Raw genomic sequence first — 24,957 nt, 5'->3', positions numbered from 1 at the left:
GGACTTGTTCTACAGGTTCAAAAGAAACTCAGTGAGGGGGTGTTTTCCCTGTACATGAAAGTTGCAATATGTTTTGTATCTCATTCAATACAAATTATATATATATATATATATATTATATTATATATATATAATATATATATATATATATATATATATATATATATATATATTTTTTTTTTTTTTTAATACAGCTGAAAAAATTATTATTTTTTTTAATACCAATATTGGGCATAAAACACAAATCTGTGCACTGTAGTTTGCGTTGTTTGGGGAGGAGAATAGTCTGCTGTTAGTTCACTGTATGCTTCAGCGGCCCATACTGGTGGGGCAAGTCCAGAGGGAGACTCTTCCAGTTTTAATAACATGGTGACTTCAAATGCTTCTGTTCGGCAGGACAAAAGGGCCGACTAGGTTTGATAGCACAAGCCAAGGTCGCCTGTTGATCTGTAATTGGGTTTCAGTGGTGTGGTGTCCTTTAAAATGGGGTAAAAGTGATAAATTGTTTAAAAAAAAAAAAAAGACGCCTGTCCTTTTATTAAAGCAATTCAGAAGCAGATTATATGTAAACATTCGTGAAACACAGTGTGCTCTTGTAAAAATATCAACAGTGTGTAAATAATGAAATTATCACAGTCTGTATTCCACAAGGCACACTATATTAAGTTTATCCTGTTTCCAATACTAGTAGTATCATATAGCTACCGTTAATGTACAATTTTCAATGAAAACTTGTTAGCAGAAATATAATATAGCAAGATAACAATGATACACCATCCACCTTCGCACCCAACGATATAATTATCCAAATGGGTTCTGTCTGGGGATCATATCCATGCATGTATTGGGGTCAGCAGAGATAAGCCGGAGTCTGCTATAGCATGGCAGTAATTACTTTATTGATAATTCACTGTGAAAATTGCCCCAGCCAATAGTGTACGGAAGATTTAATGGATTGGCTGAGGAATGGTTAGCTCTTAATAGGAATAAAAAAAAAAAATGTGTTAGCCACAGGGAGACATTCCCTGAAGAGATGAAAAAAAAAATAGTCAAATAGAAAATATAGCAAACTGTTTATCTTTGCTGTTTGCATTAACACATTTACTCTGGCTTTAAGTGAGCTAATAATTCTCGAAGGGGAATGTTTCAGTAATGAAATTGACATTTAACTGCATTCCGGCACTCTATTAAAACTGTTAAATTAAATTTGTTACCGACCCAGGATTATACTTTCAAGTTTTTAACAGATTTGCTATTTGTTAAGTCTAGATAGTGATCATGTTTATGCTTCATTTTAACTTTATAGTTTGCTAAAGTATCGAAATATTTCAGTAAAAACAATAGGCGTAAACTATGTATAAGAATATTTGGATACTGACTTTACTGCAAAGTCTGCAAGTGTACACTAATGCAGTCTAGACTGTGGAATTCTAATGTTTCCAAAAGCATTATTTTGGTAACAGCACTTGGACTGCACAGTATTACTAAAAAAAAAAAAAAAAAAAAATTATAAACACTACACTCAAATATGCTTGTATCTTAAAATCATAAAACATAATATTGCATTATGTGGTTCTCATTAAGTCTCCTTATAATTTTTTGCATTCTTTTGCTTTATTGCTTTCGTTACAAGGAAATACAGAAATAATCAGTTGATTGAGTATCAGCAGATTTGACATGGCGGCCTCCTTGCTATTTAATGCAGATCACTGGGTAAATTGCACCATCAGGTCTTTCTGGAAGTTTAAGCTTGCCATTGCTTATCCACAGAAGACCTTTTCAAAAGATACACTGCCTACCATTACATTACTTGCATTGGCATTGCATACCTGATTGTGACATGTGTAGAGACTGGAGGAGCCCTGAGCTCCTTGAAACAAGGGCCTGCCAATGCCTGCTGCCAAGCAGCAGGGAACCCACACATGTTGGCAGAAAATTATCTTGTTTAGATGTCCTGGATTTTCCTTTTATCCCAGAGGACATTGCCACTAACACCATAACTGAGGAAAACATGCCCCCCAACCCCCCACCCCCTGCTGAGTCAGATTCAGGTCTTGGAGCTTACTACCACTCAGCCAGGCCAGACTGCTCCAGCTGTGTTGTAGTGCTTTGTCTTCACAAAAGACTTGTCTAGAGGCAGCAGAGGTTTAAACAGTGAAAGCTTGTTAAAAAGAGTTGTATTTAATTTAGCTATCTGCACATGCATTTCCTTATTGACATGTTTGGCTATATTTTTAAAGCTTTAACCTGTGAGTATTTTTAAGGCTCTTTTTTTTTTTTTTTTAAATCTGTTTTGAATAATTAAATGAAGTGTATTACTAAAGTATAGTGGATGGCAATGCTCACTTACATGAAAATGGATAGCTTTGCGTTTTATTTCCCCTTATATTCCTGGTCCCCTGTTGAGGTCTGTGGATATGTCTCACTTGCTGCCGAAGATACTGTCTGGTGTCTTGCTGTTTTGCACCCAGGCTGCAGAATGTGCTGCCTAGCTGTATTTGTGATGTGCACTCTGTTCACATTTTTAAAATAAGGCTGAAGACTTAAGTCCTACTGTCGGCCTAAACCTCCTAATCTGTTAGACCCCAATGAGATCCCCTTTTGTTATATTGGTAGCATAGTGTATCTGATAACCTATGCATTTTTTATTTTCGACTTTTACATGGACCCACAAGTCTATTGCAATTTCCAGTAACATCTCTCCCGCACTGTTGCTGCCCTGCAGGTCTCGTTCCAGACATCGGTGGTCACGGAGTCGCAGCAGTGGAAAGTCCAGCCGGAAGAGGAGCCGCAGTCACAGCAAGACGAGAGACAGAAGCCGAAGAAAAGCCAGAGAGAAGGACAGGGGAAGAGACCGAGACCGGGATAGAGACAGAGACAAAGAAAGAGGCAAGGGGAGGGAGTCTCGCTCTGACAAGCAAGGGTAAGCAACTGTTTTATAATGCTTTCAAACTACTTGGTGCATAGTTGCAGGAAAACTGTATAGTAGGTAAGTTTAATAATGCAATTATTAGTGGGTTTTGAAAAAAAAGAAAAAAAACTACACCATGGTTTATGTTAGATAAATTAGCTCGTATTTGTCAGTCAGTAAAGTCTGGAAGAATAGTGAACCGTAAATGCATGATATGGTTCCACAAATTAAAATCGGTTAATGCTTTACTTTACCATACAACTGGTCCCCCACCCCCCTCTTTTTCTCATCACCTCTGCCTAATGTGATTCACTACTTATTAGGAACTGACAAGAAGTGAAGTTGTCAGTCAGAATGACTGACATCTCTCAATTTTGCTGGGAAGAATGCCTTTTGTCCTCTATGTTAATTGAGTGAGTGATCCTATTTTGAAAAACGAATACAATTATACCAGCCTTTTTTCAAGTTTAAAACAAAACAGCATTATGTTCATATAGATTTATATAGGTATTTTCAAGAAAAAACTGATCTAGAACGATTGTATACAAGAGCCATTTTCACTTTCTTCCTAGGTATATTAAATTCTTGTGCATGGAAGGATAATGTCCAGTTTGTAGTTGTGTGTGTATAACAAGAAACAAGAGACTAGTCATACATATTGTAAACTACTGCAAAGTAAAAGCAATTTATCTAGCCTTATGAAACTTACCATGAAATTCACTCATAATGACAAATAGTTCTGCATGCTGGTTGTAGCCAAGAGGATTCAAGAAAGAGACCAATTCAACTCTCAAACTTTGCTTTGTAGTATACCACACTTCAGTTGAATTTAAAGAGCAGAAGATCTGGAAGAAAGTAAACTTGTGTTTTTTAGCCTTTCAACATATAATATTCAGTTATCTTTTCCTAGGAGACCATTTTCAATGTCATTATTTTTCTTTCTATACAATTAGTTGTACAGGCTAGTGTACGACCCAGCTGTGAAATAATTACATGCTACCCACAGGAGTGGCAAAGCAGTTATTTTTGCAACCTTTAGCTCAAGTGTACACCATGAGGTTTTTAGCAGGAACAGGGTTTTAATTATTATTAAATTTGCTCAGGCTAAGAGCTTAAGTTGGTATACATAATTAATATTATGAGATTAAACTAATGCCATCATTATAAAACCAATAAAGATATTAGGAATAGCATTTATACCTTTATTAGACATATTCCAAATAACAACAACACACTGTGGGGGGTGCTTTTTGTGCATTGGAAAGTGGTACATATTTTATAATAAAGAAAGGGACTATTCATGAATATCATTCTACAAACCGGAGAAAATGGTTTGAAACCTGTGACTCCCAAATTATCTAGTGATAGAAAGGATTGAATACAGTTTTCCATATGGAATGTTCTTTGGATTGGATGAAGGACGGCAAAGTAAAACTGCTGGTATTAGTTCCAAAGATCACTCATGTACATGCTTTTTTTTTTTTTTTTTTTAACATTTTGTATTCTAAGTTCTTTCACCTTCCAGTATTTCTCTTACAACATAACTGATTATGCTACATACTGTACAGCCCAGTGTTTCACACTTGCTTCGATTAAAAATTAGAAACAGAAATAATAATATATTTCCAACTGAGGTTTACTAACAGAAGATTAAATGTTTGCAAACCGTTTAGCTCTTGAAATATATTACCATGTATTTTTAATATAGTGGGATTTTAATAACTAATTCTATGCTCTTGTAAATGTATTCATCACTTTCTAATTTAGGAAATTGACATTCAAATAAGTAGTAGACCTTGTCTGTGTATTTATAGCTTGTTCGTAATCTTCCAAAGGGCAGTACAGTACTCTCTGGTGCATGCTCAAATCCATCACCTAAGAGTTTATGTGATGAGGAGTCGATTTTCCACAACGGAAGTCAATCAAAGTTTAACTTAAGGGCAGCCTTTGAATGTGTCTGTTTCCTTAAGATTGCTGCTGCTGCATACCTGTTTGGAGATCAGCTGTCTTATTTGTTTTCTGCTTCATGTTGTGTAAGATCAAAAACATGTACATCTTATAAAAGGGAGAGCAAAACCTAAAAATGCATGACGCTATTTTTCCTTGTGATGTGACAATCCGATTAAAGCATGAACTAAACTGTTTTGGGGGATGACGGTTTTTGTTGTCACATTGTGTCATGACTGGTGAATTCACAGGACTGTAGTTTTGTTGCATTTTTATCCGTCACTTGGACAATAGTACAATAAATGCAAGTTGGAAATGTCAGCGTTTTGGAGTTTGACAGCAATCATACATTCAGTGACTGTCATTTTATGTTCCCCTTTTCTTCTGCTTGCAGCAGGAAGTCATTATGCTAATTGTATCTTATTTGCATACAGGTTACAGAGTTCTGCGGCATGAAGCCTGCTCTGAACCCCTTTTAAAGAGTCTGTTTAGATCAAAGTGAGTCTGTATGATAGCCGTTGTCTGACGCCAAGCTGTGTGGTGTTGTTTTCATTAAACATTTATCACACTTCTAGTATGACAGCAGGCAACTTTGTGCTTGGGTAACATGTTTTCATGCAAAATTTATTGAAAAAGACGAGACATTGTAGAGAGATCGTGTTGCCTTTCACCAGTGGCAAAGGGTAAACGTTTGATTGCAAGAAAGGAAGTGTGCTTTTGACACTGCACTACACTTGTTAGGCTGACACGAGAAAGGGTAGACATTTGCAGCGGTTTACCTTTTTTTTATTTGCAAATATATTTTTAAGTATGTCAATATAAATCTGTGTAAGCATGTTAGTATATTTATCTGGCTAGAAATAGACACTACATTATCATAGCTCTGTAAGTCGTATGTAATTATTCATGACAAGCTATCCTCTGGATTTACAAACATTTTGTACGCTAATGCTGTTAATGGAAGGCATCTTTGGCAGCAAACCATTAAATGCATTGTTAAACATTTTGCTTGTAGCAAATAAAGACTTGCATTGGGGTTTTATACAGATGCTGCTACATCTTTATTTACTCAGAGGTTCCTGAATCAGCCCTGAAGGGTACACTTATGAACATCATTTTTTAACTAATATGGTAAAGTGGTTGGTATTGAATTTGTTTTGCATAAATATATAACAGGGTACAGGCTGTTTGTAGTCTACACAGCAAATATTCATGTGTCTTTTATAGAGAAAAGCTGCAGGTGATGTCCCTTTGTATTTCAATTATTCTTGATTAGCATAGTACAGTATTTATTATCCTCGGACTTGTTCACTCTGTTCTGGCAGATCCATTTAAAAGGTTGTCTTGCCTGTGCCAACCCAGAAACATGCACATGCAGTCCTGTCAGGTCACAGCGCAAGCTATCACTGTGTTCCTTTAACATATTCGTGTAAACTTATTTAAAGCAAGTGAATATGTAAGTGTTATAGTCCAGTAACCATAGTTTGATTTTACTGTGTTTTTAAACAAACAAAAATTTGATCTCAGACTGTAGGCAGTGACTGGAAATACTTAAAACAAAAAAAGTATTTGATAGATTGCTTTGCACTGTATTAAATCAGTTGACTTTTCAGTATGGTTTGCTGGCATAGTAATTCAGTGGCCACGAGCATTTATGGACAGCAGGAATGGCAAATAAGCAACTCCCTAATTAATTAATTACACTTATAATTCATAGATAGATAGATAGATAGATACAGACATACTTGGTTTTGGAGCCATATTTCCACAACTCTCTTGGGTAAAAAAAACATAAGAATTTCCATTTTAAATGATCTTGAATGGTTTCTTTTGCGTTTTGTGTTCCATATTTCTGCACACACGGCACTAGTCATCTTCCATCTCTACCTGCACATAGTGAGCCATGCTGTCAGGTTTGTATTGTGTCAGCGTGTCTCCCAATGGTCACACACCGATGACACAACACATTTCAGTGTGCTTTTCCCAGGCACACATTCTTGCCTCCTACATGCATGAAATTATACTTGTGAACAAAAGACCATTAAACCATTGCTACAGAGTTTATTTGCGCTACAGTATGTTGTCAACATTTGGAATAACTTTCGATTGTCCCTCACTAATTGTTTTTGGTTTTGTTACCAATATACACCCTGATACTATTCAAAGGTTACATTTTAGAATAAGATATGCTTCTTCGGACAAAATTTGCCAGTTAATGGAATATTACTGAAAATCTCCATATTATAGAAATCTGTTTATGCTCCTTGAGAATAAGGTGGCTGTATACCACAACTGCAAGAGCTATTTTGTTTCTATCTGTGGATTTTTAAAAATAATTCTGTGCCCTGCAAGTTTTATAGCTCAACTTCCATTTTCTGGGTGCATTGCTGCTGTGCACTCTCTCTCTTACAACTCCCATGAAGTAGAGAATTATTCAGGTCATTAAAGAGAGTGACTCATTGGAGGCTTGCTCTCCGGTGACAGGGTTCTTACCAGTATGTCTATCTAGCATGCAGCAGGAGGGCACCAGGCAAAAAGCATCAACCTGGTATCACAGCTTGATCCTTTACCACCGCTGGTTGCAATTTTAAATACATGTTGTTTTTTTTTTTTTTTAGAAATGTTTTAGAAATTTCTCTTTGCCTGAAATGCTTTGATTTTGAGATTATTTAAATGTAAAGGGACACTGTTATTGGTGTAATTTCCCCTGTAGTTTTGACATGTTTATTTATTATGTGGTTAGTGTCCCCCAAGGAAGCTTTATTTTTGTAGCTGCCACATTTGGGTAGAAGTATACAACTTAAAATGAGTCTGCCTTTTGTTATTTGCAGTGATGTTGATTCATTGTATCAAATATGTGTTATACACCCCAAAGTGGATATGACATCTTTTATATAGCCTCTTTGTGCACATTGTGTCTTGTAGCTGGACTGGATCATGCTAATCTGCTAAGAGGCACCCAAAAAGAGTGATAGGGAGCTGTGACAATCCACTTAGTGTGAGCTGTAATCGCTTTACCGATTAGAAGTAGTTAAAGTGGAATTCAGACACCCTGCAGGCACCGTGCAGCCGAGAAGACTGTCATATATATTTATTTTTGTATATATTGCACCTTCAGAGTCATACTGCCATACCCCATACAGTATATGCTGTAGATTATCTGGCAATACCCAGACATAGTCCAAAGTAGCATCAGTAAAATACTCTACATTGCTGACACCATAACACACAAACTATGATGGTAAATTGAATTAAATTAAATTAAGTTGTTTGCATAGTTTTGTAATTTCTTTCACCACGCTAATGACACCAAATGACTCTGTGTATTTCTATCTTCTATGCATTTTCTTTAGAAATTAATCTGTATAGACAGAGAGATGGATGCACATTTACTCCCCCTCTCTCTCCCTCTCACTCTCACTCTCACTCTCACACACACGCACTCACACACACGTTTGCTTAGCATTAAGCCTTTCAACGTTGTAGAGTGGTTTAGTGTTCAAGGAATGATAACTCCACTCAGCACGGCAAACCTGTAAACTGCAAAAAACTTAACCTATGAAGTGTCAACTTAACCTAAGAAAATATGCACTGCATCTCTCTATCTCTAGCTATATATATATATATATATATATATATATATATATATATATATATATATATATATATATACACACACTCACACTCACACACACACACACACACATACATACATACATACATACATATATATATATACACACACACACACACACAGTACTGTCAAAAGTTTGAGTACACCTGCTTGAAACCAGGTTTTTCATGATTATCTATGCTTTTAACTGTATAAACTTGTCTAAGCATTTAATATTTCATTATATGATACGTGTACTTATATAAGCTCATAATCATAAGTGAATTTCATTCAGAAAATTTATTTTTAAATGAAAATGTAAATCTTGTCAATTTCAATGAAATCATCACCCAAAGCAAGGGGATTTCAGACTGAAGCCTGTCAGTTAAATGTCTGAAATGTGTATAACACATTGTTAGAACACTGGCCTAAGTATAAAAGTGTATTTGTTAGATGTTCTCTGGGTTAACTAACATGTTACCTAATTAACCTTTTGTCACCAATTATTATTAACAGGTGAGGGTCCATGATTACTATAAATATAGGTAGCATAGACACAAATTTTTCATTCCTGAATGTAAGGGAGCAGAAAATGTCAAAATATGCTCAGTTAAGTAAAGAAAAAAGACAGTATGTAATTACTTTAAGAAATGAAGGTCAATCTTTAAGACAAATCGCAAGAACTTTGCAAGTGTCTGTAACTGCTGTGGCCAAAACCATGAAACGATTTGAAGAAACTGGCACTCATGAGGACCTAACAAAGCCAGGCAGGCCAAGGGTGACCTCAGAATCAGAGAACAAGTTCATTTGAGTCACAAGTCTGCGAGACCAACAATTAACTGCCCCTGAAATACAAGCTCAGCTAAATGCTACTAGAAGTACATATGTTTCAACATCAACTGTTCAGGGGAGATTGCGTGAAGCTGACCTAACTAGAATTGCTGCAAAGAAACCATTGTTAAGATAAGAGGAAGAGGCTCGTCTGGGCCAAAAAACACAGAAACTAGACGTTTGAGGAGTGGAAGTCGGTCTTATGGAGTGATGAGTCAAAATTTGAAATATCTGGGTCCAACCGCAGAGTATTTGTAAGACACAGAGAGGGTGATCGCATGAGTTCTGCGTGTGTGGCTCCCACTGTCAAGCATGGAGGCGGCAGTGTCATGGTCTGGGGTTGCTTTGCTGGTGACAGAGTTGGTGATCTTTACCAAGTCCACAGCAAGCTCAACAAGCATGGCTATCAGAGCATTCTTCAGAGGCATGCCATTCCATTAGGATTACGACTAGTTGGGCAGTCCTTCTTTCTTTAGCAAGATAATGACCCGAAACACACCTCAAAGTTGTGCAAGAACTATCTGGCGAAGAAGGAAAGTGAAGGACAACTCAGTCTAATGACCTGGCCTGCCCAGTCTCCAGACCTCAATCCCATAGAACTTGTATTGGACGAACTGGACAGAAGAGTAAAGCAAAGCTACCCACAAGTGCCCTACATCTCTGGGAATTGCTGCAGAAGAGCTGGGAAGACATGTCGGGTGATTTCCTGCTGAAACTTGTTAACCGAATGCTTCGTGTTTGTGAGGCTGTTATTAAGGCAAAGGGTGGCTATTTTGAAGAATCCAAGATTTAGAGACAATTTTCAATTTTCTTGAACATTGCTTTGGTACTCCTTTTATGTTCTGTTTTGTATATTGTATCATGTGTTTTCATTTTCAAGTATTTACAGAAATGTATACGACGTAAAACATTGTCAATTATGAAAAAAACCTAGTTTCCAGCAAGTGTGTGTATGTGTGTGTTTTTATATATATATATATATATATATATATATATATATATATATATATATATATATATATATATAAATATATAATATTAAAATTAAATTAGAGATGCACCAAATCCAAGTTTTCGGGATTTTGCTGAATACCGAATCCATCTCAAAAATCCATCTACAATCCATCTAGAAAAATTATCAAGAAAACTGAAGGAAACTGTCAAATGAAAAACAGACTAGCAGCTACTAACAAGGGACGCACACAATCTATACAATCTGAGCCTTTTAGTTAATAATATTTTATTACTGAATGGTGATATAGCCCCCTCCATCCCCACAACAGGAATGTCAAAACACAGAACTGTTTACCTTTACGAGAAAGGAGAGCTGCATCTTTGCCATAACCCACTATTTTCTTTCATGACCTTTCAAACCGTGTCAACTGATCTGTGAGCTATGAGGAAAAAATTACTATGAGTGACCTGAATCTCCCTGTGAAATAAAACCCACGTTGATTTAAATGCACCGTGTATGTAACACCTATGAAATAGTTAAAAATTATTTTAAGAAAACACAGCAGTTCCCAAATGGTTCAACTTGTATTGACATATTACAGTAATGTAAAATGGAATTTACAAAACTATATTGTTCAGCAATGTCTTGCACATCTGAGAGTTGTAAAGTTACAAAATATATGTTTCTGTGCACCAAGTTTTTTTTTTTTTTTTAATATATCTCAGTATGATCCCTAGAACATGTTTGACAGACAAAGCACAAGTCTACAACAGATTGCCGTTACTATATATTACAGGTTTACTGCATAACTTTCTATGAAAAGTGTGATGTGAATGCGTTGTTGCAAACGAGGGGTAGTATGTTTACATTCAGCAGCTGCATGACTGTTTAGTGCGTGCGCCACCAGTAATTTAGGGAGTTGAGAGCTGCGACAGAGTTCATCAAACGTGTTCTTGTTCTTGAATATCTGTAATTAAATACAAGTTACGTTCAGTACCTCATTTGTGTCTTTTATTTAAAGAACTGCACACATTGGAGGGATGTATTAAAATTGATGTGTGTTTGGACAGGTGTAACATTCGGCCGAATACGAACCCTGCCCAAAAAGCAGGTATTCGGGACGAATCCGAAACCAAATCTTGGATTCGGTGCATCCCTAATTATATATATATATATATATATATATATATATATATATATATATATATATATATATATATATATATATATATATATATATATATATGTTTTACATTTTACATATTTGCTGTGAGTCTTATCTACGTAATACTAATACAGTATTTATAAACAGACTATAAAGAATACCAAGAATATTGTATCTGTCAATATGAAGTATAGACAGAAAAGTGTATTGAATGGAAAATAAGTGTTCAGCATTATTTTCCTGCCTGATTTACTTGACTAGTCAGGAGAAGCTCTAATTCAGTACATGAAAACGTTCTACATGCAGCCTGTGTGTGTCAGTTTTTATTTTGTGACAGTTGCATCCAAGTCATATCGAGTTACTTGTTCATTAGCAGGTTTTACATTTCATCTTCGAAAGACTGGGGAGCAGTAAAGATATTCTGACAACTCTGCAAACATCAAAAGTCCAGCCATTCTTAATGCCAGACTCTGCATATCAAGCATTTATGTCAGAAGCTCACTTGCACTGCTTTAAGGCTGGAGTCTGCTTGAGAGAACAATAAGTAACACAATACACAATAAGGAACAAAGAAATAAAAATAAAAAATAAAAAATAGTACAGGAAAAAGAAACTACAGACTCACCGAGACTAAAATACAGTTGGAAGACATTTTTTACCCTTAGGCTAAACTGTCAGTTGTGCTTACCTTACAAAAATCTTTATTTCTCTCTCTAACACATGTACACAGTAGACTGCTGGAAAATACTTTTGTTTGGTTATCGTTTTTTTTTTTTTTTTTTTTTTAACCATTAAACACTGTGTATTGATTAGCAGGCAGGCTTAAATAACCATGGCACGATTTTGTTTTGTGAATGTTCATCATCAGCCAGCAGAGGAGCAGAGAAATCAACTGTGGCAGAATATATCTGTTTTTAATACACACTATATTACGCATTAAACATACCAACCTGAATAATGTGTAGACTTTGTCTGTGTGGATTGCTATCACTTTTAATTGACCATTGAAAGCAAATCACAGAAGTGCACTAGAGATGATACCCCTGGTTAGAAATTCATTATTCAGAATAAAACACACCATGTAATTTATTATTTAAAAATTGTGGTAAGTCTGCTGTGCTAACATCTCCTTTTAAATATCATGTTAAAGAACGTATATATGTTTTAGTTTTTTCTACAAATTCCCTGTTTTGTTTGCATTGTTACCTTTTAGCCATATTGATTATCAGGTTAAATTTAATCTAACAATAGTTTGGCTTGTTAGGTGTCAAGATGGATATTATTAGAGGCTGGAGAGAGCATATTAAACCTGTCCCCCCACCCACCCTGTTTTTTTATGTTATTCTGTTCAAGTATCACATAGCGAATCAGCTTCAATTCTTTTTTTTGTTTTTGTTTTACACTTCACCTTTAATTCTCATCCGTATTACCCTGCTGTTTTTAACAACCCTCATTTGCCTACTGCTTTGGGCTGTTTTTTTTGTTTTTTTTCGCAGCGATCGTCAAGGAAAACTGCGACTGGTATCGTAAAATTGTAGATGGTATGAATAACAATTGTTTGGCGATCTAACCATCTATATAACTGGCAGACTGCAGAGTCTGAATAAGTGGCAGATAGCCTTTGTCACCACTTATCAGGGCTATACACTTGTAAGGGAGAGCAGGGATAATCGCCTAAATCTAATTAGGGGTTAAAGAAGGCCATGACTGTGATCCGGTGGTCAGACACCTCAATGTATAAGTCCTGTTTGCATCAGAAAAATAAGGTTGTCATATTGATTATGCAAATGAGCAGATAATGGCCGTGGAGCATCCTCTCTTGGTCTGAGGCAGCAGCTTTTCCTAAAGAAGGGCTACGCTTGTAGCATGCCGTATGTTTTCTCTTTTTTGTTAAATTAGAGGGTTTTAAAGAGAGGTTGTGAAAGAGTTTGCTTATTATGGAGATTAGAGAGCCATGACTGGTTGTCGTAAGATAAATTTAGCTGGGCACGTGCGCCTTTGTTAGGGCTAAAAAGATCCATTTAACTTTTTTTTTTGCTTTGGCAATCACTGTTTTCCTTTTATTTAAAAAATAAATCAATACTAATTCCATCCCTAAATCTTCTCAGTACGTCTCTCAGTATCATAAAATAATAAAAAAATAAAATAAAATGTTGCCACTTCTTATAGGAACTGTGTTTGATTACACTATGTAACACAGTTTTTGTTCCTGGGTAGTAAGTGTTATTTCCTAATTGCTTATGCCTCAAAAGTATAGAAAATGGCTATTATTCCCCACAAACTTTGCTTTTGTGACCAGGACAGTGATATTTCAAAATATCACTGTTTCCTTTTCGTTCACATAAAGTCAGAAAAAAACAACATATGAATCTAAATTAACATGTATTTATTCTAAAGTAATACAAAAATGACTACAAAAGATTTAGAAGTGAGTAGTTTTTCGAGATTTACAATTATACTGTAAATACAGTATAATCGTAAATCTCGAAAAACTACTCACTTCTAAATCTAAATTTGTTACACAGTGTTATGTTAACCAAGTTTGGCTATTATAAAGCTTTGTGTGGTCAAAAAAGGTCCATAATTATTAAATCAGGATATGGAGAAAATGTGTTTTTTCATGGAAACAAACTTTTCAGCAATGGTTTCTAAAAGAGTAAGGGGTTTTGCTCATGTTAGATTTCCTTTATTGCTATATACTGAAACAAATGGACACGTTTTCAGATCAGCCTAGATGCTAGTAAATGATCAGTCACTGAGGGCCTCATTCTCGTGTAACAAGTTTGGATCGGCACACTTCAGTGCATTGTGAGTCTGCATGGGGTAATTCAGGGAGGTTTTTATGCAGGTGGCAATGCACTTTTCTTAAATCTGTACTACGAGAAGACTGACTAAGGAATGACAAAGCATTCTAAAAATGTTTTTGTTTAAAACACGTCTCGGCTGTTTACATGGGGTGCATTAGTTAACTGCATGTGATTCGATGTATGTGAAAAAATAAACTGCAGTCATTAAAATTAACTGTTTGAAACAAACGTACATTGTAGCCCACGGCATTCCACTGTGTGTCATACATCTCAGATAGAGATCTGTACAACCAGTTAAATATTAATATATAATGTATAGTGTGTGTATGTATCCTAGTACATCCTAATGACAGTAGTAGAAGTTTACTGTTCTACTGTTTGTTTGTATTCCATTATGTATGACTATTTGGATGGAATATTCTAACAATGGTCTGAGGTAGTGAATGAGTAGAATACTCACTAAAACCTCATAAGTTACTGTAGTTGAAGTAATCAGCCAGAGTCTTTTCAAAAGCAAACCATGGGCCTGGAGGACTTGAGAAAGAGAATGGACACAGATGTAGCCTGAATGTCTCATCCTGCCCAAAAGCAAGTGCCTGCAGATAAATGCTCATAAAGGGCTAGAGATTTATTTTTGTATTTTTATTTTTTATTTTTTTTTGCGAGCCCTAAGGATTTTTTCCACCACAACTTTTTTTGTGAGTCTTGGAAATGAAAAGCATTCATCCAGTGCCCTAAAGAGCTGATCCTTTGAATGGGATAACGGTGTAATGTACCATCGAAGGGAGGATTGAAAGTGATTATCTTGTTAACTCCTGACAGCTACCGCCAGCTTGAAGCAGAAACGGTGGACTTGATTTGCAAATGAATTAGACCTTTTTTTTTTTTTCATTTTGTGCCAAGATCATCTTTTTATATTCTGATATGACAGATGCTATGTTCCAAGCTTTTGTTCGTCATCTGTTTTCCACTAGCAATAAAAAGCCAAAGATTTTGATAGTGATTTTAATATTGGAATCCCCCCTGCTTGGGGTTTATCCTTTTGTGTACAAGTGTTTCAATCTTGGGATTCTGAAAAAAAGGAAAAAAAAAAAAAAGTGTTTGGGGTGATATTGTTCCCTTTCAGACATTAGGTTTTGATTAGTTTAAGTCATAATTGGGCAGATGAAAAGGAGCAAGGCTTTTCAGGAAATGGGAGATTGATTGCTCTCTCATCTTTGTTGCTCACTTTTTAAAAGAAGTCAATTTTCTGTAAAATGTAACTTCCAAATTAAATTTTCTTAGCTATTGAGACACAGCTTGACTCCTGTTTTAGAATGAAATCTTAATATATTTTACATTAGCTGTCCAACAATGTAGTCCTGAAGCCGGACTCATCAGAAGAAATCTCCCTAGCCTCTATCTGTTGGTGGTGGTGTTAAGTATTCTGCACTCGTGCCTACGCAGATGGTGTGTTGTTAGGTATGATAATTGTTGTACACTCTGTTTAAGTTCCTCATTAACCTTTAACCTCTCTTACCAGTTTCATTTTTTTTTTTTTTTTTTTTTTTCTGGAAGTATGGGTCGGGTAGTACATTTATGAATGCTGATAAGATCTGATCAACAGTAATTCAGTGTTTTGTGAATGCGTAATTATTTTCCAAAACCTGCTTTTAATCAGTAACTTTAAAAACGTACTTTCAGCATCCTCATTTTGTGCAATCTAGTGTGCATAAATATGCATATTTACATCGTAATGATGTCTTTAAATTGTTGTGTGTGTTGTTTTATTTTTAACAATTACTTTTATTAATTTTTCAAATTTTCCTCCCAATTTTGGAATGTCCAATTATTATTTAACATGGCTCACTGCTGCAACCCCAGAAGTCTGGCTTATACCGACTATGTCAAATACAAATAAGTAGGTGATATGTTATGTCAAGAGCAATAAAACTGGGCTGTTCCCTTTTAGCATAGACATTTTATTTGCTTTTTTGCTGAGGAGTTAAGACTTGTTCATAGCATTGACCCTGAATTGGACCTTCATATGATGTGCATCGTATCATGCTAGTCTTAAATAATTAAGCAGAACTTCCTTTGTCTGTTTGCACTATTTATATACTGTACAAAATCAAAAACAGCTTCTGCTGAAACACTGGTAAAAGGTAGTGTTAATGCTCTATCAAATCTTAAATCACAGCATTTTATTCCTTTTATTGGTGGCTGTTAACCTGCTACAGAAATAAATGGTTTTCCTGTAGGTTTTCTCGGATTATCTTGAAAGCCTCAACCCATCTGTAAAAGCCAGTGCAGTGAATTGAGGAAGAAAGGCATGCGTTGTCTACACCACCAGTTGTTACAAGTATGGCCACTCTGAATGTGGTTTACTTTTGTCTGTGATCGACTGTATAAAGCGTTCAGTAAACTAAATGTTAATTTATACGCAAACAATTTAACAGAAATTCAAAAGAAGGGTACCCCAGTATACATGCAGGAATACAATTTCAATTTGAAGGCTGCTAAAATAGTCGCTACAGCGACTGCAATCACAGCTGTCTAAGCCTCAGATGATCAGGTTTACTGTGAATGTAGCCCGGTAGATTACTAGCCATTTCAATTTTCTTATCAGATAAGTGCTAGCTAACATCAAACATTTCAAAAACTGACGATCCAGGGACAGTGCAGATACTAAACACATCGCTCAGTGATGTGTAATACATTTGCTTTGCATGTTTTCAGCTGCCTAGAAATAAATGAATGTTCAATGACATGGTTGAAGAAGCGTGAAGTTGCTTGAGCGATGTCTCTCTCATAGCACTTACATACTCGCACTGTTTGTTTGACGGTATGCTGGTTGTCTTCTTTGCACCAATGAGGTCTTTATTTTATTGATTTGGAAGTGTTGTTGTTTTTTATTATGACAGGGAGGCCTGGCTAGTTTTCCCTGGCAGTGTAAGGGGCAGGTATTCAATCTTGGTTCACGTCTATGTGCTATACATTTAAGTTGCTCAACACCTTGTAACAGAAACTGTTCAGTTGCATATAGTGTTTTTCTGACTGTAAAAAAAAAATAAGTTCCAGGATTGCCTCAGTTTTTATGTTCTGTGAAATACCATGGTAAAGGTGAAATAAAAAAAAAAAATGCTAATGACCTGCATCCTTGAAACAGCCTTATATGAAATATCTGCAGCATGGGGTTCATATCCATTCATATGCCATTGTGATGCAGCATACTGCAAGCTCCTGGTTAGGCTGGGCATTCACCTTCACTAGCTTCTCTGCTCCAAAATACCACCTGTCAGGAGGCCAGGTTTTACCCCATCTCCTTGCCTCCTAAAGAACCCCACGTCTAGGGGTTAATTATTCCAGTATGTGGATGCTGCTCAAGACCAAAAATACAAGAGAGAGAGAGGGAGAGAGGGGTATGTCTATTTGCTTAAAATACCTTTTTGTTTTAAGATAGCTTGTGCATATATCGCTTATAGTGTTGAACAAAAAGCTGTTGAGTTTGTGCTTCCTTCCTAAGAATATTCATTACATAAAAGGGTTAAGTTGGATGTCAGGGACTTAGGCATTCATACTGTAATGCATCGCTGATGAGCAGTGTGCTAATGGGCCTTCCTGTTGGGTAGAAATAAAATGACTGGCTTTGCATTTTAAGTCTTTGGTTCCTACATTGACTGACTAAAGATATTCATCTCCACCATGTCAAGTAGGGAAATAATAGAAATAAAATAAATAAATAAATAAATAATGCAATTATTTGAAACTTGACCACAAATGACAATTCATCTCATGCCCTGACTTTAATTAATTGTGTGCTACGTGGAATTCAAGCCACAGATTAAAGGAAGCTGTAGCAGAGAAATTTAGTAACTACGAACATAATAGTAGCCTTCAAAATTAGTCGATAATGATGTCAACATGGGACTGAGAGACTGGGGTTGGAGCCGAGCAGCTCCCCTGACATGAATGATATGCTAGACAGTTCCAATTTGCCAATATTGACTGCAGCAAAAGCCATGCATTAAATGTAGCCCTTTTTAACACATTGACTTGTTTGTCCTCTTTTACTTAATTAAGTGGGAATAAATATGCTTTGCTTTCAGAACAAAAGAAAGGACTTGTTTTCTTTTCTAATACACTGGATTTGTGTGCTCTATTGTATTTTAATTCTCCTTTCCCCAATAAAATATACAGCAATATCTTTTAATTATGACAATTGCTATTTTCCTTTCAGCTTCCAGTTTAATCTTTTGTGGGTCAATTATTTTAGTAAGGTTAATGGAGTGCTTTCCACTGTTAAACAGACTACAGTGCAGCCCAGGGTACAGTAAGTATTCTTTACTGGTGAATAGAGTGTTTCTAGATGCTTTTGTCTTCCAGCAGAGATTCAGTAGCATATCTTGCTGGCTGTCAAACTGTGTGATGTGTGATTTCTATGTAAGTTTTTGTTTTAAATTCCTGTGTGGAACCAAAAAAAAACCCACCCCCCCCCCCCCCCCCCCCCCCCCCCCCCCCCCCCCCCCAGAATTGACTTTGAATATAGGGGCAGAGTGGGGAAGCATGCTTGAATTAAATGAGGTGCTTCTACCTGTACCAAAGAAAAAACAAATGCAGAAAATCCAGCTAGCTACAGAACCACTATTACACGTACCACATACAATATCAATTCTTAATTCCTCTTGTAGAAATGCAACAAAGCTTTACTTTTCCTCTCTGAACAGTAGGCTGCTGATGAAAGGCAGTTGTAGTCAGTGGTTTATTTCTATCGGGACCCAGCTGAGATTGAAATTGACAGGTGCCAAGGGGGTTTATACAGGGCAGCCTCAGTCTCGTCTCTGTTCGTTTCATAATCTGTACTTTATGAATGCTCAACCAGTACATTTCCTGCTTGAGAGCTTCGTGTTACACCAATATTACTATCTGTGCTGCCTCAACTACAAATTGGATGAACAGCCCCTGACACTTTTTCAATATTATTACATTAAACCAAGTGGATTTTGATTGATAACCTAATATTCAGCTAATGCAAAACATCAATCAAGGCAAGTATATTAATTATTTAATATTGCAGTCTAATTCAGAAATCGATGCTCTGCATGAGGGAAAGCAAAACTCCCAGCAGACCTGAAGGCAGAAGATGATAAAAAAAAAGGACCTGCTGTACTCCAATGTGCTTGTTCGATACAAATCTTTATTCATTTGCCAATAATCTCTTCCCATTTTCCACTTCAGTACCATTTTATCAGTTTTGAGACCCATAATTGAATTAGGCCTGCTTTTGGCACAGAGGGAGGGAGGAGTTGTACAAATATTGATGAAGTAATGACAGGGATGGCACTGGAGACAGACCACGAAGCAGAGGCTGCCTTCATAGCCCATTAACTGGAGGCAGCCTGCAACACTTTCTCTGGACATGATGTAAAATGTTTCCTACTAATTGTGGTTCATTAGGGAGATTACACTACACTGTCACTGTAGTAACAAATGTACAGCTCTCTAATTATTCTTCCAAGTCATGTATAATAAATGCTCTTGTTTGTTACACAAAATGTAATGTAATTAAAAGCTGCTGAAGTATTTCTTAAGTGATTACATATACCCATTTGCATGAATAATAAGGGAATTACTCACTGATTTTTTTAATTATTATTATTGTATGTATATAAAAAAGCATTGATTTGTAGGATCTAAAGCTTTTGTTCTCGCCAGATGTACTACAAGTTGTTTGTGAGCAACTAGAAACTTCTCTTCATTTAAAATTAACTGTATATGCACATGCATTAACATGATTAGTACTGTACTACTGCATACATTGGATCATCAAGCTATGTTGGTATTTCACAAGCACATAACTGCTGTAACTATAATGGGAATATTAAACATAGGGGCTGTGATCCTTTGATATTTGCCCTTGTAATTGTCAAATGCGCCAAAAATGTATCTATTATTTATTGTAAATTTTTCCCTTTTAATCTGCCTGTTTATTTTCCCTATTTCCCCTCTATACTTTTAGACTAGTGGTTTATAATATCTGGTCAGCACAACACTTTAATATAATCTTTACAGTACAGTTATAATTAACCTGACTCTCTCAGTATATATTTTCTGTCTATTCACAACGCATTGTGTTCAGTGTTTTTGTCTTTCTTTTTTTCTTTTTATGATTTCATAACCTGAATTTGGTATGCAACAGAAAATGCAATTTCCTGTTTTACTCTAATATGATCATTAAAATAGTTATGAAGCTGCACACTGAACAAAGTGGAATTTCTTGTATAATTACAATGAGCTTGTGAGTCAAGTGGCCATTGACCTGTAATTCCATGGTCACACCTAAGTCATGAGATGCACACCACAATAAGTGACGTCCTTTTCCAGTCCTTGGCACCAAAAATGGGGGCAAAAATAAATAAAAGATGGTGCTGTAGGCTGAAGCAATTCCTATCTCCAGTGGAGCCAGTTTAGAGTGGGAACCTGGTGATAAGCTGGATAAGTCTGATCAGCAGGTGACCTTCTACTGTTGAGGCACAGATGAACGCATTCAAGACTTGAGCAAACGGATTTGCTTCATATTAAACACAAAAAGGGGTTCAAACTTTTAATATCACCACCAACTGTTTATTCTGATACAAGGTAGAAAAATAATTTGCAGATACGACTGCTGTCTGATGAAAAGGAAGTATGTTTGAAGATTGATAGTGGCCCAGAAAATGCAATTTATACAGAAGTAGAACAAACCATTACCATTCACAAAAAGGAACAGGTTGAGAATGCTTTTTTTTTTTTTAAAGACATTTGCCAGCAGGGTTTTATGTACAGTTTAGGAAATTTGTTCTTCTGTTACAGGGACTCTGGACACATCAAAGCAGCATTAGAACATCTGGTAAGTTTTCCTTTCAGCATTTGCATCATCTTTGATATCTGTATCCTAAATGAACATGTTGGAGTGAGCTTTGAATACCTTGAATTGAGAAGCCAGCCATTTCCCAGGGGGTCAGTCTTACTTTTATTTTGTAAAGGCACTTCCACTTTCATTAATCTTGTCGTTTCAAGGGAATTTTAATTTTAGTTTTAAATGACTTTTTGATGTAGAGATGAAATAAAGGGGACAGCCACTGGTGATGCATTAATGACAAAAACAGTTTGTTTTTCAAAGGGTGATCTATGTTTGACTAATGTTTACCTTAGCAATACAAAGTCCATCTCTGAGTTTATGGAGAGTAAAGTTTAGGATATTTATGGTGCATGAATAATGTAGGGATTTAAGTACCATGTGTCCTGAAATGGATACTTCGGGGCTCCTGGATTATACTTTTCCAATAAATGCTAATGTTTATTTAAATAACCACAGTGGTAATAAAGAACAAAAGAGAAAGAAGCCCATCCATTAGGATCCTTCGCAAACCATGTATTTCAGTTAAATTCAGCTGGATTTCTATAGATTTCGATTTTGTAGTTCACACAGGAATGACATGCAGCAAAATAGGGATTTTGTTTGAGAAAATGGAAACTAGTTGTATACAGGTTTGTTGTTTATTGGGATCATGATGGGGGTCTTGCCGTTAATGATTTTAAGTCCTCTCTTCCACAGTTTAACGTTTTGGCTCAGTATTGTAAATTAATTATCTTTCAGAAACAAAACACGTATTTTTGGTTCTATTTTAAATTCATCCTAATTTAAATATAGAGTACCAGAAGCAGAGATATTTAATTATATATAAGGCACTTAGCTGGGTGCTCACTTGTTGCCCTGGGCCTTGGTAAATAGATCCCAAATGGTATTTTTACATTTCAGTTTCTTAAGGTTAGTTAACAGATTGGTTGTTTTCTCGTGGTTGAGGTCGCGTCCCACCTCTCCCCCCCCCTATTGTATTCCACCCCCTGCAGCGTCGTCCCCCTACATCCTATTCTCATCCCCCAGCGAGCCTGTCAATTGTGTGATTCCTCAGATTTCGCCTCTGGGGGGGGGGGGCGCGCATGGGAGGAAAGCACTCCTCGCCGTTTTTTTTGTGCATCACACACCCGTACCCTTTCCGTCGTCGGATTCGTCGTGTGTTGCATGTTTAAATGTATTTATGACTTAAAGCTCTTCAGGCAGTGAGCCAGGTGGTGGCTCAAATGAGTCTCTCAACCTGTAATGCTCCTGAAGGCAGACAGATTTATAGAGGTCTTTATGCTGCTAATATATAAAAGAGGATCACTAAAGCTAATTTGGAGATGGTAGTACTGTAGAAGTGTACCACTTCATTTGATTTGCTTCCTGTTCTCTATTGCTGATATGGTCAAAAGTTCGGTCAACTGACCTGTTGTGTGCTTTTTATCTTGTGGTGGATGTTTCTTTTTATAAACAGCTTAGAGTGTTGTGGCAGAAAATACTGGCTTTACATAATCAAAGTGTGTGTGGGGGGGGGACTATAGTCTGAAAACAAACAATGGAGAATGTTATGAAGATAATAAGATGATGAAAATGAATTAAACAAACTAGCAGTTCAATTTAAACACATTTAACATGTATAGTAGTTTCTAAACAGGACACTTTTATAAGGTGCACACTGTTTAATACAGTATATCACTTAACAAGCTGAGTCGTTTCAGGCCTAGGGAGAGGGTTGAGTGACAGTATGTCCTTCAGCTGAGTATATTCTGTTGGCAGCACTTTGTCTGTGAGCTTTCACAAACAATGGAGCCAGCTGGGGTTCTTATGGCTACAGTGGTCCAATTTTGTAGCCTGAAGTAACCTTCACTACAGTATAGCATTTCAGTGCTATGACCTTTCTGACTTTGCGGTCAAGTGACAGAGTCTGACCACTTACAGTGTTGAAGAGTAACCTGTCATTAATAGCTTGTTTAGTCCGTCAATGGCTTGTCAGGTTGTAGTTGTTGCTTGCCAGCAATGCAGGCACTCCCATTGTTGCTACATGGTAATCAATAACCACCAACAGGTGCTGATGAAAGCTGGTCCCAGGCAGGCAGGCTAACATGCTTTTAGGTTTGAGCCCAACTGTGTCAGCATTACCACCATACATATGAAAACCTGGGCTGACAATTTCAGGAGGCATTAAGGTTGATTATTTTATAGTTTTAGGAACGGGAGTTTTGGAGATTCTTTCAATGTAAGAAAGAATCGATTTGTGGTAAAGCAGGTTTAAAGCAGAATTAATGTTGTCTGACATCTTTATACATTTTTGTTTAGTTAAACAAATTGGCAGGGTAAAACTTAATTGGTTCAATTACCTAATTACAGTATTACCTTCCTTAGATAGACCAAGTGATCCCATTTATACTGTAAATGTATTCCCTCTGCATTTGTAGACAGTATAGCAGGTTGACTGGTGCAGGTGAAGTCTTCAAAAAAATAAACTAAATTAGTGTAAAATGAGCGAATTAAAATCATACCTTTTTTTTTATAACTGTTCCTTTTTTTCATACCTTTTTCATAACTGTTTTGTATATAGTACATGTTCTCACAGCTTCTTGATTAAAAAAATGTAAGATATAATGCACACATTTTATACTAATTTAGTTATTACTGTTCTGATTTTTTTCAAGACGCTCTCACCTGCACATTTAAACCGTCTTCTTTTCCAAACAGGAGCTCCCAACTTGTTCCTGCAGAAACTTCCCTTTATTTTTCTACCCATGTCATCCCATTAGCATTGAGCAGTTTTAATAAAAAGGATTCAAAAAAGGTTCAATGGAAACATCATTTACTCAACGTCTTCCATTCTGTCAAGCGCCTAGATGCTTTCCACACAAAAAAAATATTTCAGCATCCAACTAAAAGTAATTATAGATAGGTCATATTTGTAATAGTGTTAATGGTAATGTTAGAAATTATACTACAGTAACATGATGCTACAGCTAGCTACATAAATCACCCCTTTTATATTTTCAATTTCGAGACTGCATGTTTAGCTGTGCTTTATATACTGTATCGTGCCCTAAAAGCCTTTACCCAAGGATCTGCTATGACAGTGATATCCTTAGTCAAAATCTTTCAATGAGCTCTTCAACAATTGTCTGTCAATTAGGGATATCCTGCTTTTCATTACTTGCTGATTGCTGTTTATAAACTGTTTCCTTAAAATGTAAGTAGTATTTATGTAACGGAAAATGCTAACAAGTGGCAGGGAAAAAATAAAAAAGGAATAACATTTATTAGGATAATTATATACGGCAAGACACATCAGTAAAGCAAAATCAGGATTTCTGATGTATGTTTTTGTCAAGTAACTGGAGTATGCACATAGCATCCTAACATTTGAATTTTTTTTTAAAGAAATGTTAATTTGATTGTTGTAAATATATATATATATATATAATATTGATGTAAACATAAATATTTATTAATTACAAACATAATTGATCGTCGTCTCAACCAATTTATGTTCTGAATCTTCACACTTAAATGGTGAGCTACAGTTCAAATAGCCCTGTTTGATCCAGTCCAAAATATAACCGAAAACATTAAAAAATTTTGTACACAAAACCATTTGTTTGTTTTATAATAGCACTAGTATTTTATGCGGCGGTCATTACCTATAGATAATTGATCTTGTGTTTTGTTAAGTGCTCTGAGCAGCCTGGCCTTCCAAAGTTTTACCAAGGTTGAGGGTACTGCACTACATTTTGAATGTGCCCAAGCTAGATGAGAGCAAGGCATATGAATGGATCAAAATGGAAGTGAAATGAGTGGTGGATGTGTTTATGATGGATTGCCTCATTCCAGACTATCACTACGGA

General features: G+C 36.1%; 1 protein-coding gene across 1 annotated transcript in view; it reads left to right on the top strand.

The window, feature by feature from the left end:
• Positions 1 to 24,957, top strand: part of rsrc1 (arginine/serine-rich coiled-coil 1) — a 97,771-nt gene that overhangs the window by 14,124 nt on the left and 58,690 nt on the right. The window contains exons 4-5 of the mRNA XM_041270335.1: positions 2,726 to 2,923; positions 21,061 to 21,097. Of these exons, the coding sequence (XP_041126269.1) occupies positions 2,726 to 2,923; positions 21,061 to 21,097 (235 nt within the window). The remainder of the gene's footprint in view (positions 1 to 2,725; positions 2,924 to 21,060; positions 21,098 to 24,957) is intronic.

This window comes from Polyodon spathula, chromosome 14 (genome assembly GCF_017654505.1).
Source record: "Polyodon spathula isolate WHYD16114869_AA chromosome 14, ASM1765450v1, whole genome shotgun sequence".
NCBI lineage: Eukaryota > Metazoa > Chordata > Actinopteri > Acipenseriformes > Polyodontidae > Polyodon > Polyodon spathula.
Note: the sequence above shows the minus strand (reverse complement) of the source record. Positions and strands in the feature narration are given on the sequence as shown.